Source organism: Gossypium hirsutum, chromosome A11 (assembly GCF_007990345.1).
Source record: "Gossypium hirsutum isolate 1008001.06 chromosome A11, Gossypium_hirsutum_v2.1, whole genome shotgun sequence".
NCBI lineage: Eukaryota > Viridiplantae > Streptophyta > Magnoliopsida > Malvales > Malvaceae > Gossypium > Gossypium hirsutum.
Genome location: NC_053434.1, coordinates 119,078,139 through 119,092,524, shown reverse-complemented (window position 1 = coordinate 119,092,524; position 14,386 = coordinate 119,078,139). Strand labels below are relative to the sequence as shown.

At 33.6% G+C, this 14,386-nt stretch overlaps 3 protein-coding genes across 4 annotated transcripts; all 3 read left to right on the top strand.

Moving 5' to 3' along the window:
- Positions 1–1,908: 1,908 nt before the first annotated feature.
- Positions 1,909–4,026, top strand: LOC121209442 (disease resistance protein RPV1-like). Of its 2 annotated transcripts, XM_041080089.1 has the most exons (3): positions 1,909–2,537; positions 2,768–3,003; positions 3,084–3,223. In XM_041080089.1, the coding sequence occupies exons 1-3, from the start codon at positions 2,050–2,052 to the stop codon at positions 3,095–3,097; spliced, it is 738 nt and encodes a 245-aa protein (XP_040936023.1). In that variant the 5' UTR covers positions 1,909–2,049; the 3' UTR covers positions 3,098–3,223. The 2 variants fall into 2 exon arrangements, with proteins under 2 accessions (XP_040936023.1, XP_040936022.1); XM_041080088.1 differs by having other exon boundaries at positions 2,768–4,026.
- A 567-nt stretch (positions 4,027–4,593) lies between these two features.
- Positions 4,594–7,327, top strand: LOC107954788 (disease resistance-like protein DSC1). The gene is made up of 3 exons (XM_016890461.2): positions 4,594–5,310; positions 5,443–6,381; positions 6,477–7,327. The coding sequence occupies exons 1-3, from the start codon at positions 5,017–5,019 to the stop codon at positions 7,200–7,202; spliced, it is 1,959 nt and encodes a 652-aa protein (XP_016745950.2). The 5' UTR covers positions 4,594–5,016; the 3' UTR covers positions 7,203–7,327.
- Positions 7,328–12,833: 5,506 nt separating this feature from the next.
- Positions 12,834–13,199, top strand: LOC107954777 (plant intracellular Ras-group-related LRR protein 7-like). Its single transcript, XM_016890452.1, has one exon. The coding sequence runs from the start codon at positions 12,834–12,836 to the stop codon at positions 13,197–13,199; it is 366 nt and encodes a 121-aa protein (XP_016745941.1).
- Positions 13,200–14,386: the final 1,187 nt, after the last annotated feature.

Here is a 14,386-nt window from a genome sequence, read left to right as displayed (position 1 = left end):
ATTAAATTACATTAATCAAAAACAATAAAATGAACTAAATTCAACAGCTGCACATGCTCCAGGAGCTCCTACATGGCTCGGGCTTTTTGGCCAGCTTCTTGATTGCTCCTGGTGCTGCATGCTGACCAACCTTCATCAGTCCTCGTCCATTCCTGCAGGTTGATCTCTCCTCGCTGGACCTCCAGCTGGTTTCGCCATCATAATCTGCAAACATTGAATCAATGGCATTGCATGAGAACCTAATCCCATCAACAAACTATTTTAAGTGCGATTTTCATTTTCAAGCTTTCTGCCTCTACTAAATTACCTGATCTACACGCAACACAGTGCATTTCCAGATGCATGCTTTTCATACAACTTAGAAATGATATCCATTGGATTCAGTCCAGCATTCTCTGCCAGGGTTCTTGCTATCTATTCAAAATTTTCAGCAAACTTAGCAATGACATACTGATCCAATCTGCAAAATATCTCGTAGTTAATATTAATAGCTTATTCTAGTACTCGTCTAATCTACTATAAATCCCAAAAACCTGTAGGGGATTCCCAACGCAGCTATCAGAATAAACATGACAGCTAACAATGCAAAAGTTGACTCAACTGACACCTCTCTAGCACCATGCCTGAATACCTAGTTGTTCAGCAGGTAGAATCATGGTGGTGGGTTCTGCACTGGTTCCGGTTGTACACCGTTTCAATGATAAAGTGGAACAAGCAATATCTTTTTATTTGTGAAGTTTATTGATGAGTATCTTATATAATTTATGAATATTTTATATTTGGAATTTATTCAATGTAATTTATTTGATATATATAAGTATTTTTAAATACATATATTAAATAATTTTAAAAATATAGATGGAAAAAATAGCATTAACCGTGGTAAACTACTTAACCAACCTTGTCCTATTAATTATTTTTTTACACAAAAAATAATCATTTTGGATATCTTTACTCATAATACAAGTATTAGATATGATGGTTAAAATATATATAAATATATATATCTTTATATGGTTAATAGTTTTATTTAAGATCGTCACAATTTAGACCAACTTATATATTAAATGTGATATGTGTATAATTTAATCTTTTAAAATTATTTGAGCTAAGCGTTTATCTTTCTTTCAATGCTTTCACATTTGAATTAAATTATATACAAAAAAAATTTGTTTAAGTAAAAAATAATCTGTATGAAAAAATTAAAAATTAAGAGTAAAAATTTGATTTGTGATCCTCCTATTAAAAATAGATAAAGATGACCTGGAATCACAGTTTCATATAATTCATTCTCTAGTATACGTTTATAATTTCCCATGCTATACAAAATTCTTATTGGCTTCATCGCTCATTCCCACTAACTCCTTTATTTTTCCCAAGCAATATAAGGTGTAATAAGAAGTAGCTCTCTCCATTGAGTGAGTTGAATCTATTTAGAATGAATTAATTCAGGTTTTGAGTATTTTTTTAATTTAATTTAAATTTGAGTTATTTTCTATTTGAACTTAAGTTAAAATTTCATATGATAGTTAAAATCAATTCAAATTTAAATAATTTTAGATATGAAACTTAGACTTTTTAAGTTTAAATATTATGGGTTATGAATTTTTTAAATGATTATGAATTAATTTGGGTTTGAGGAAAATATTACATAGATGTCATTCTTAGAAATAAAGGTGACAGTAAAGAGTGTATTCAAACTGATGGTCACATGCTAATATACTAAACAACCTACACTGTAAAGAGTGTATTCAAACTGATAGTCACATGCTTTAAAATTATATTCTAATTATTATTGTCATAATCTTATAATTAAATACGTAAAATACAAACCGTCCAACATTTTTAATTATTACTTATAATTAAACTAGCATCCACTTTGCCAACTCTCACCTTCTTGGAAAGAAGGTCCATAGCTCATCTTGGACCCCTAATTTCCGCCCCTATGCTCATATACTTACTTTTTCTATTTTCTTTGTGGGTATTGGGCGATCTATTTTCTGATTTTGAACACCAGATTGAGATATTCTTCTCTTCTCATACATCCTCATGTTGTCATTACCTTCAACTTCTTCGTCCATTTCTAGAAAGAAATATGATGTTTTCTTGAGTTTTAGAGGTGAAGATACCCGCAACAACTTTACCGATCATCTCTATGATGCTCTAAGTAGGAGTGGGATCGTCACTTTCAGGGATGATTCAAAGCTGGAGGTCGGCGAAGAGATCGCGCCAGAACTCTTTACAGCAATTCAGCAATCATGGTGCTCGATCATCGTTTTTTCACAAACTTATGCCTTTTCAAGTTGGTGCTTGGAGGAGCTTGCTGAGATTGTTAAGCAAAAAAACGACATGGGACATAAGGTATTTCCAATTTTCTACAATGTGGATCCATCCGATTTAAGAAAACAGAAAGAGAAAGTTGAGGAGGCCTTTGCCAAACACGAAGAGAGATACAAGGAAGATAGAGACAAGATCCAAAGGTGGCGAAATGCTTTGACTCAAGTGGCAAACATCAAGGGATGGCATTTAAATAACAGGTAATTCTTTCTTTTCTTTTCTCTTCTCTAGTTTAATTGAGAAGTGTCATATTTCAATAAAAGAGCAAATTTTGTATTCTAGTTCCGCAACAGATATTTCTTTCTTATTCTTGGTTCTTGTTTGCTTCCAAACTATATTATGTTTCATGATTTATTGAAAAAAAAGTGTATTTAATTTGAAACATATCAACAAAATTTTATTCAAAAAATCAAATTTTCTTTCTTTGTAGGCATGAATCAGAATTTATTAGAGACATTGTTAAGAAGATATCGGCAAAATTATGTCAGACATATTCAATTACTCATAGTGACTTGGTTGGAATTACTCTACCCTTGGAGGATTTATATTTGAAAATAAACATAGGGGAAGATGATGTCCGCATTATAGGGATTTGCGGAATGGGTGGCATCGGTAAAACAACACTCGCAAGAGTTGCTTATGATCAAATGTTGCCTTATTTTGAAGGTAAAAGCTTTCTTGCTGATATTCGAGAAGTTTCAGACAAATGCGGACTAGTTTTTTTACAGAAACAACTTCTTTCACAGATCTTTCATGGTGAGTGCTTCAACTTTTTCGATGTCCATGAAGGGAGTGCCATAATTAGCCATAGATTATCTCACAAAAAGGTTCTTGTTGTTCTTGATAATGTTGATAACATACAACACTTAAAATGCTTGGTCGGAAGGCATGATTGGTTCGGATTAGGGAGTAGAATCATTGTAACAACAAGAGACGAACATTTGCTTCGATGTTGCCGAGTTGATGATGTGCATATGCCCACAACACTGAATCCCAAAGATGCGCTTCAACTTTTCAATCTGAAAGCTTTCCATAGTGATACAATGCCGAAAGGTGATTTCATTGAACTTTCTAAACATGTCATAAATTATGCTGGTGGGCTCCCTTTAGCTCTTGAAGTTTTGGGTTCCTTTTTGTGCGGTAGAGATGCAACTCAGTGGAGGAGTTCGATTAAAAGACTTGAAAGAGATTCTAATAAAGAAATTCTCGATAAACTTCGAATTAGTTTTGATGGACTAGAAGAAAAGGAGAAGAATATATTTCTAGATATAGCATGTTTCTTTAATGGGGAGAAGAAAGATTTTGTAATCAAAGTATTGGATGGTTGTGATTTTTTTCCAGATATCGGAATTGATGTTCTCATTAAAAAATCTCTCATAAAAATCGATAAACACAATGAATATTTGAAGATGCATGACTTGTTGCAAGAAATGGAAAGAAAAATTGTTAGAGAAAAATGTCTTGATGAACCTGGAAAGCGTTGCTGATTGTGGGAGGAAACAGACATCTATCATATCCTAACAAAAAACATTGTAAATCATTCAACAAAAGCTACATACTATTTCTTTTTTGTATAAAATTCTAATCAATATATGATATGAATTCAAAGCTTAGTCTAATTAGCTGATAGAACGATCCTTTTGAGATAAATGTATGTTTGATGTTTACAATATTAAGAACTTGTAAAAATAAATATTTAATTTCATTGCATTGCATTACCCTCATTAGAAGTTATTTTACTTTGTTTAAAATGCTTTATTTATTATAATTCGAGTATAATAATGTTAAACAAAAATGTAAATTTTCAAAAGTTTTATCTTACACTGTACACCATTTATTTTGTTTTCTTATTTTCTATTTTTGATTGTTTCAGGCTACAGAAATGATTGAAGGCATGGTCATTAATAATAAAAGGTAAGAAGAAACGCATAAACTTGTATCGATGTGTACTATAAATAATTATTTTATTCTATTTAAAATATGATTAGAAACTCTAGAAAAAAATTTATACGCTCAATATGTAAATGTTTAATTATGAAATTTGTCTAGCAACGTATTACTCTTTCAAAAGAATCAATAAGGAAATTTATGAATTTTTGAAATATTAATGGTATCTATTTATGCACTAATAATATATATATATATCAATGGATTAGATTATAACGTCTCTTCAAAAACTTTTTCTTTTAATGAAAATGGTTTCATTTTTATTTATGTGTCTTTAGGATTCTACTTTGATGAGCAGAAATGATTTTATTTTTTGGACGATTAATATTCTTTAGATAGTCCTTTTTAAGGTTTATTTTATATTTCATTTATTAGGACCACCCATCGCTTTGTGATGTGTGACCGTTTAGGGCATGTGGCATTCATGCACATTACCCATCTCTTACCTTTTTAATGACAATTATCTAGTATTTTATTCAAAAATTATGTACCATTGTTTGGTTTATTAACTTATATAGAATTATGCATTGTTTGCGGCACAAATATAAATCAAAATATTAATTTAAAATTTTTTTAAGATTAGATATAAATATGTTTTTAATATGGGTGTGTTGAATTTTAAAAACAAATTCATGTATTTAAAGTATAAGTATCGGATATGCATTATATATAAGTACCGGATATAGGTACTTAAACAAACAATGTCGATGCAACATAACTTTTAGACATTGAATGTTTTTGTATATTTTAAAGCTCAATTTTGTTTTGTTCATGGTTATTAGGGAATCGAGCAAAATTTTGCTCAACTTAAGTATCCATGCCTTCTCAAAGATGAAAAAATTGAGATTACTCAAAGTGCTTTGTCTATTAAATTGTGATGATCTCAAATTTCTTTCTAATGAGCTACGGCTTTTAGATTGGAAAGGATGCCCTTTAAGATCATTGCCTTCAAGCTTCCAACTGGACAACCTTGTTGCACTTCTTTTACCATATAGTCACATTCAACAACTATGGAAGGGAAATAGAGTAAGAATTAACTCATCTTATCCTTGTGTTTTAGCTTATTCTAATATAAATTATTAAACTTTGATTAAGGTAAAAAAAATGAGCATTATTATGTTTTCTGATTTGTTTCTAATTTATTATGATCTTCAACAGCCCCTCTATCAGTTGAAAATTATCAACCTTGAAGGATCCCAAAACCTGATTAAGACACCAGACGTCACAACAGCACCAAATCTTGAAGTCCTGATTTTGGAAGGTTGTACCAAATTAGTGGATGTTCATCCATCAATCGGAGTGCTTAAGAGCCTTAAACTTTTGAATTTAAGAGATTGCAAAAGTCTTAGGACTATTCCGACCAAAATTGGAATGGAATCTCTTGAAACATTAATTCTTTCGGGTTGCAGAAATCTTGTAAGGTTTCCGGACATTGATGGGAAAATGGAATGTCTAAAAACTCTAGATCTTTCCGGTTGTTATAGAGTAGAAAATTTATCGGAGAATTTGCAGCAAGCGAAGTTTTTGGAAAAGCTCGACTTGAGTGAAACAGCCATAACAGAACCACCATCCTTCATTTTTCAATTTAAAAATCTTAAAGTTCTGTCTTTCAATGGATGCAAAAGATCATCTAAGTTACAACAAAATCTTCCTTCTCTTTTCAATTTAATCCGAAGAGGAAGGACAAATTCCATGGCTCCGACGTTACCTTCATTGTCAAATTTGAGTTCATTAAGAGAGTTGAATCTAAGGGACTGCTGTCTTTGTGAAGGAGATATTCCTAGTGATATTTCTGGTTTATCCTCTTTGGAATTCCTTGATCTTAAGGGTAACAATTTCATCAGCATACCTGCATCTATTATTCGACTTTCCAAGCTTAATTATATTAGATTGTCAGATTGCAAGATGCTTAAATCGTTGCCTGAGCTACCAACGAGTACAGAAGATGTGTGGATAGATGGTTGTTCTTCACTTGAAGTAGTTGCAAGTCCATCAAAAGTATGCAATTTATCGGGTTCTGCTTACATTACAGCCATTAACTGCTACAATTTGGCGGAGAACAACAATGCATTAACATTGCTAAAAAAACATCTTAAGGTCAGTAAATCTCTCTCTTTTCTTTTTACTTATAGAATCTCATACTTGAAATTTTATGATTTTCATTACTGAACTACAGGTGTTTTACTCTGCAGGCATTTGCAAATTCAAGAAAAAAGTTTTTTGTTATTATACCTGGAAATGAAATCCCAGAATGGTTCAGCCAACAGAGAGGTGGCTCTGGAATTGAAATTCCTCTGCCTCTCAATATTCAGAATGACAGTCAATGGATTGGAGTCGCTGTGTGCTGCATTTTTGTCAATGGTAGTGCTTCTGGGGATAAGATTTTCGGCTGTAAAGCTAATATCCATAGTAAAATTGCAGGACAATCTGGCTGTAAAAATTCTCGAAAGGTCCATTCGAGTATAATTTCTTTAGGTCGGGAATATGTCCAACCCATAAAGAAGGACCACCTTTTTCTTCATTATTGGTCTCGTGATGAACTATATCCATCTTCCTTGGGGGATAAATGTGAACCAAAGAATTTACTAACAGCAGATTGCTTGGATCAAGAATGCGATGAGCTTGAGATATATTTTTCAGGTAACTATAGTTTTATGGCAAAGAAGTGCGGTGTTAGAATAGTGTATGAGAAAGATTTGGAAGAAAACAAGGAGTTGCAGTGTCATAGCACTCAATCTTCTCCAAATTTTGAACACATCCTCCAACACTCTGCTCACGACAATGAATCACTAGGTAGCACTTCTCACATAAAACGAAAACGTAATATCTACGAGGAAGCAGAGGAAGAAGGGCTACAACCAAGACGGATGCAAAAATTTTTCAATTTTATAATGGGCCAATCGGATAAGAAGCATTAAGTTTGGTAAACTACTTAACCAACCTTGTCCGATTAAAGTTTTTTTTTTACACATATACCTTATTTACATCTTTTATTTCATTTGAAGTAACCACTCAAGACTTATTTGTAATTTGCGTATGAGATATAATCCCTTTTATATATTAAAAAAATTTAAAATTTTTATTCATACTTATATTCTATACCTATCCCAAATGTTGATAATATATATATATATATTTATACCATTTACAATTTTAGTCACTTAATTCATTCCTTTTTACATAATGGAAATGTGTACATTTTGGTTGGTTTTATTTTTTTACTTACCAAAATTTTATTTTCATTATATAGAAATGTGGAGAAAAATAGATAGTATTTCTATCAAAGCAGATGCTAATAAGGTAAAAATCATTTAACGAGGATTAGATCATAATTTCGATTGAGTTAAAAATCATTTAATTTTTATTTGAGATCAACTTATGTATTCAATTTAATCTATCAAAATTGTTTTTTTATATATTTGGAAGATTAAACATAAGTGCTTAAATAGGTTTAATTGCTCCTAATAAAAGTATACCGTTTAAATTTTATAGCTTGAAGTAAAAATATTATTATTCTAACTCTTCATTTTATATTTTTTTATAAAGTATTTATATTTAGACATTTATTTTTAGCACCGGCTCCTTTAATTAATTGATTTTTTTCAAAGTTCAATAGATTTTAAAAATATTTGCTTAATATAATATAAATAACATACAACATAATTATAAAAAAAATATTATATTATCAATTAAAATAATCTTCCATTTATTAATTTGAAGATGATATCTCTGTCACCCATTGCTGGTGCAGATAGAACAGCGCGGTCTTTGATGATCTTCAACCTTTGTGTCCAAGTGATCGGAGCGTATTTGAAACCATGGCATAATTGTAACTTACTTGAGGGAACATCAGTACGGAAATTCGCTCAAAGTAATCAATGGCTCCAATTATTAATATATGAAGGAATTCTTGATACTATTATATATTAATTTTATCATAACATTAAATTAAATCTGTTCATGGATCGGGTTATCCGTCCAAATCCAAAAGTTCGATTGAAATTTAAAAAGGTTTGAATAAAAATATTAGGTTCAAAAATGGAGTTGAGCAAAAAATTTAAGCCTGTTTAAAATATGAGTCAGGCTCGAGCTTGAATCTGGCCCAGTCCATTTTTAAGTTTATAATAAAATATGGGTCAAGCTCGGGCTTAAACCCAGCCTAACCCGTTTTTAAGTTTATAATACTTTATATTATATTATTTTTAAGTTTAAGACAAATGTGGACTAATTTCTTTATAGAAGCAACTTCTTTCACAAATCTTTCATAATGAAGTTAATGTTTATGAAGGAAATGACATAATTAGCCATAGGTTGTCTTATAAAAAGGTTCTTGTTGTTCTTGATGATGCTGATAACATACAACACTTAAAATGCTTGGTTGGAAGGCATGGTTGGCTCGGATTAGGGAGTAGAATCATTATAACAACAAGAGACGAACATTTGCTTTGATCTTACCAAGTTGATGATGTGCATATGGCCACAACATTGAATCCCAAAGATGCACTTCAACTTTTTAATTTGAAAGCTTTTCATCGTGATACAGTGTGAAAAGATTATTTCATTGTGCTTTCTGAACATGTTGTAAATTATGGTGGTGGGCTCCCTTTAGCTCTTTAAGTATTGGGTTCCTTTTTGTATGGTAGAGATGTAACTCAATGGAGAAGTGTGATTGAAAGACTTAAAAGAGATTCTAATAAAAAAAATTCTTGATAAACTTTGAATCGGTTTTGATGAACTGGAAGAAAGGAAGAAGAATATATTTCTAAATATAGCATGTTTCTTTAATGGGGAGAAAAAAACTTGTAATCAAAATATTGGATCATTGTGAGTTTTTCCCTGTTGGTGTTAGACACACTTTAACCGGATGAAGTAAGAACTTCAATCTGGACTTTAACAGCAACGTATTTTACCCGGATAAAGAATGAAGGAAAATGCTTGGAGTTCAAGCTTTTAGCTACTGCCAAGAATGAAGAACAGAATTTTGAAGGCAAACAAAATGGAGCATATGGAAAGAAAATCTAATGATTTCATTCAAAAAGAAACTTTGGCTCAAAGCCATTACATATACCAGACATTGGCTGGTCAAAAACAATAAATTCATCACCTAAACATTACCTAACTCCACTTATTACATTAGAACTAGGTGATATTACTTGCACACTTAAACAAAGCTGGTAACCAGCTCTTTGACCATCAAGTTACATCAACTTGTCATCCAAACATAATTCAAAATAAACTAAATTACAAAAACATTGTTAAAAGGTAACAAAATGAAACTGAGATGAAGTAGTAGCATTAACATCTTCAGTTGCACGTACTTTACCCGGGAAACTTATGTACATGGATTCTTGCACGTACTTTACCCGGACAACTTATGTGCATGAATTCTTGTGTGTATGAATCTGCATGAGCTGCATGGAGGCTAACTTTTCTGGTTCAAGATGCATAGTTCACCCAGTAATAATACAACAGTTTGATATCTTTTCTTGACAGCTCCATGCATGGCTCTGGCTACTTCATGACATGTTGGAAATTCACATGCTGCATGCAGGCCAATTTCCAACACTCCTCCTTGGCTTGCATACTGCAAACTCTTGTTCATTAAGCATTCTCTGATGATTTGGTTCATTAAATCATTTTTCTCATCTCCTTTTGCTTCCAAATCTCTTTGAAGGTCCCCGACCATTTCCTTCAACTCCAATTTTTTATTCTCCATTTCATTCAATCTTTCGGATGACTTTTGTTTCTTTCTCTCAAACTGTAATTCCAGTTTTGCCTTCTGGATATGAAGAGATTCCAGCTGCTGCTGCAATGTGTTAGCCTCATCCATTAACCTCTGTACTTGATTTGATGCTTCATCACCTTCAAATACAAAATTTTCTTTCAACAGAGCCTTCTCAGCTTGCAACGTCCCCTTCTCTAATAGTAGATTATTTTCCTGAGCAGTCAAGTTCTTCACACCAGACAATGATTCACTGCTATCATCCTCAAGTTTTTTCGTGAGAATAAAATTTTTTTTCTCTCTTTTCTAACATTATTTTGAGTTCTGAAATGCGGGATTGAAATCCTATATTTTGTTCTCCCAGTTTTTCTGCTTCACTTGCTTTGTTCTCTAACTGCTCCGCCATATCTCTGTTAGTTGCCTGCAATGATTTCAACTCAAGTTCCAAGCTAGTTACATGTGCCTTTAATTCTTTTATCTGAGCAGATGATTGGTTCCCATGCATATCATACACCTCTTTGAGTGTCAAAAGTTTCCTTTCTTTTTCAACTGAATTAGTGAAATTTTCAACCAAATCTTCTTTGGTTAGCTGAGCCATTGACATGTAGTTGGCATGGCTAAGCTTCTTGTGACACAGCTTGGATTCATCTGCAGCAGCTGTGTAGGCACTATCTGGACTCTTATTCTAGTCCACAATAAAACTTTTTTCTATCATAGCTACTGTCATGAGCTTGGATCCACTAGGATCACTAATCAGGAATTTTTTGCCTTTGAATACAACTGAATAGCCCTTCTCAAGCAGTTGAGCAATGCTAAGCAAATTTCTATCAATTTCAGGCACTAATAAGACATTTGTAACAAGTTTAGTACCTGTAGGAGTGTTTATCAGCACATCTCCTTTGCCTTCAACTTTGATGAAGTGTCCATTTCCGACCTTCACATTTATTTTGAAGCTTCTGTCAATTGACTTAAAATTGTCAGCATCAGGGGTCATGTGGTTTGTGCAACCACTGTCTATCAACCATCCATTTGTGGCTTTTCCTTTTGCAGCTGAGTAAGAAACTGCTAAAACTTGTTCTTCTTGGTCATTGTCTTCTTCTACTACTTGAGCTTCAGCTCTTGGCTGCTGGGGTTGGTTGTATCTTGGTCTGCCCTTGTTTTTGCAAACCCTTTCTACATGACCCATCTTCTTGCAGAATCTGCACTGTACATCAGGCCTAAACCAACATACTTTACCCAGATGACTTACCCTTTTGCAGTGTGGGCAGGGTGGATAGCTTCTTGCACCATCTGCTTTAGGCTCGTTTGACCAGGTATTCTTGCCTTTGTAGGCAGAGGTGCTCGAGACAGACTTGGCTTCGGCTTGAAAGGCACCTTCTTGGTGCTCTTCCGATCTACTGGCCCTCCTTTGCTCTTGTGCATACAGAGCATTAATCAGCTCTGTTAAAGAGATGGTGGTTAAGTCCCTTGAGTCTTTAAGAGATGAGATTTTTGCCTCATACCTTTCTGGTAAGGTAGAGAGCACTTTCTCCACAATCCTTGCCTCATCAAATTGTTCACCATGGAGCCTTATGCTGTTAACTACAGCCATCAGAATACTTCTTGACAGTTTCTTCTTCCTTCATCTTCAAATTCTCGAAATCCCTTCTTAGGTTCAAGAGCTGCTGCTGCCTTGTCCTCTCTGTGCCTTGGAAATCCTCCTTGAGTTTGCCCAGGCTTGTTTTGGTGTTTCACAAGCCATGATTCTAGTAAAAATTACATCAGAAACACGGTTCTGAATGCATGACATGGCCTTGTGCTTTTTACTTTTTTCTTCAGAATACTGCTTCATTTGAGCCACTGTTGGATTTGCTCTCAATGGTTCTGGTTCAACATCTGAGTTAACTACCTACCATAGATCAAATGCCTGGAGGTAGGTTCTCATCTTGACTACCCAAATGTGATATCCTTCTCCATTGAAAACTTGAGGTGCAGCTGGTGAGAAGCTTGATGAAGCCATCGTTTTTAAAGTTTGCTAGAACAGGTCCCTTAAGAATGCAGTTCTAGATACCAATTGTTGGTGTTAGACACACTTTAACCGGATGAAGTAAGAACTTCAATCTGGACTTTAACAGCAACGTATTTTACCCGGATAAAGAATGAAGAAAAAATGCTTAGAGTTCATGCTTTTAGCTACTGCTAGGAATGAAGAACAGAATTTTGAAGGCAAACAAAATGGAGCATATGGAAAGAAAATCTGATGATTTTATTCAAAAAGAAACTTTGGCTCAAAGCCATTACATATACCAGACATTGGCTGGTCAAAAACAATAAATTCATCACCTAAACACTAACTAACTCCACTTATTACATTGGAACTAGGTGATATTACTTGCACACTTAAACAAAGCTGGTAACCAGCTCTTTGACCATCAAGTTACATCAACTTGTCATCCAAACATAATTCGAAATTAACTAAATTACAAAAACATTGTTAAAAGGTAACAAAATGAAACTGAGATGAAGCAGTAGCATTAACATCTTTAGTTGCACGTACTTTACCCGGGAAACTTATGTGCATAGATTCTTGCACGTACTTTACCCGGACAACTTATGTGCATGAATTCTTGTGTGTATGAATCTGCATGAGCTGCATAGAGGCCAACTTTTCTGGTTCAAGATGCATACTTCACACGGTAATAATACAACGGTTTGATCTCTTTTCTTCACAGCTCCATGCATGGCTCCGGCTGCTTCTTGACATGTTGGAAATTCACATGCTGCATGTAGGCCAATTTCCAACATTCCCAGATATTAGAATTGATGTTATCATTAAAAAAATCCAAGGATGTTGCCTTTGTCGTCAGGTTTGAGTTCATTAAGAGAGTTGAATCTAAGGAACTGCAATCTTTGTGAAGGAGATATTTCGCGTGATATTTCTGGTCTATCCTCTTTGATATGTCTTGTTCTTAGTGGTAACAATTTCATCAGCATACCTGCATCTCTTACTCGATTCTCAAAGCGTCTGTTTCTTGTATTGTCAAATTTCAACATCTGCAGTCTTGGTGAAAGAGATTTTCCTAGGGATATTTCTGGTCTATCCTCTTTGAAATATCTTGGTCTTGGGAGTAACAATTTCATCAGCATACCTGCATCTATTATTCGACTTTCCAAGCTTCATTCTATTAGATTGTCAGATTGCAAGATGCTTTAATCGTTGCCTGAGCTACCAACAAGTATAAAAAGCGTGTCTATAGACGGTTGTTCTTCACTTGAAGTAGTTGAAAGTCCATCAAAAGTATGCAATTTTGTGGGTTGTGATAACATTAGAGCCATTAACTGCTTCAAATTGGCTGAGAAAATCAATGCTTTAACAATGCTGAAAGAACATATTAAGGTCGATTAATCTCTATTTTCTCCCTTACAAAATCTCAAACTCGAGAATTTATGGTTTTAGTTACCAAACGACTTGTGTTTTATTTTGCAGGCATTTGTAGATTCAAGAAAATGGTCTGGTACTGGCATCTTTGAAATTATTAAGCTCGGAAGTGAAATTCCAGAATGGTTTAGCCAACAAAAAACCGACTCTTCAATTAAGACACCCCTACCTATCAATTTTCGGATGGATAGTGAATGGATTGGAGTTGCTTGTTGCTGCATTTTTGTCCGTAATGATGCTTCAACATATACTCAATGGATCAGCTTTAATGGATCTATTTTTCGAGGTAGAAATTGTCGACCAATTGATTCGAGAGGCTGGTCGACGGGTATACTATATCGCAAGCCCACAATGAAAGATCACTTTTTTCTTCATTATTTTCCGCGTGATATATTATATTCATTTTCCTTGTATGATAAATATCGTGACTGTGAAACCAATAATTTATGGACAACAGATTGCTTAGATCAAATATGCGATGAGAGGTGTCTTTCAAAACCGAAATTGGACCAGAGCACCCTTCTGTTAAGGTGAAGAAGTGTGGTATTAGAATAGTGTATGAGAAAGATTTGGAAGATATAAAAGAGTTGCAATGCCATACCACTCAATCTTCTCACATCCACCAACACTTTGCTCACAACGATGGATCAGTACGTAGCACTTCTCACATAAAACGAAAACGTAATATCTACGAGGAAAAGGAGGAAGAAGAGCCGCAACAAAAACGGATGCAAAAAGTGATCAATTTTATAATGGGCCAATCGAGTAAGAAGCATTAGCTGTGGTAAACTATTAATTTTTCCTTTACACATCTACATTCTTTACATCTTGTATTTCGTTTAAAGTAATCATTATAGAGATATAATCATTTCATTATATACTAAAAAATTTAAAAAATTTTATTCATATTCATATTAAACATTACATATCCCAAATGTCGATAACACTGTTTTCTTATACCA

Excerpts from the sequence above, each read along its gene's own strand:
- LOC121209442 (XM_041080088.1), top strand. The coding sequence starts at position 2,050 with ATGTTGTCATTACCTTCAACTTCTTCGTCCATTTCTAGAAAGAAATAT. Across the intron at positions 2,538-2,767 it reads GGATGGCATTTAAATAACAG|GCATGAATCAGAATTTATTA; the intron begins GTAATTCTTTCT and ends CTTTCTTTGTAG.
- LOC107954777 (XM_016890452.1), top strand. The coding sequence starts at position 12,834 with ATGTTGCCTTTGTCGTCAGGTTTGAGTTCATTAAGAGAGTTGAATCTA.
- LOC107954788 (XM_016890461.2), top strand. The coding sequence starts at position 5,017 with ATGTTTTTGTATATTTTAAAGCTCAATTTTGTTTTGTTCATGGTTATT. Across the intron at positions 5,311-5,442 it reads AACTATGGAAGGGAAATAGA|CCCCTCTATCAGTTGAAAAT; the intron begins GTAAGAATTAAC and ends GATCTTCAACAG. Across the intron at positions 6,382-6,476 it reads TGCTAAAAAAACATCTTAAG|GCATTTGCAAATTCAAGAAA; the intron begins GTCAGTAAATCT and ends TTTACTCTGCAG.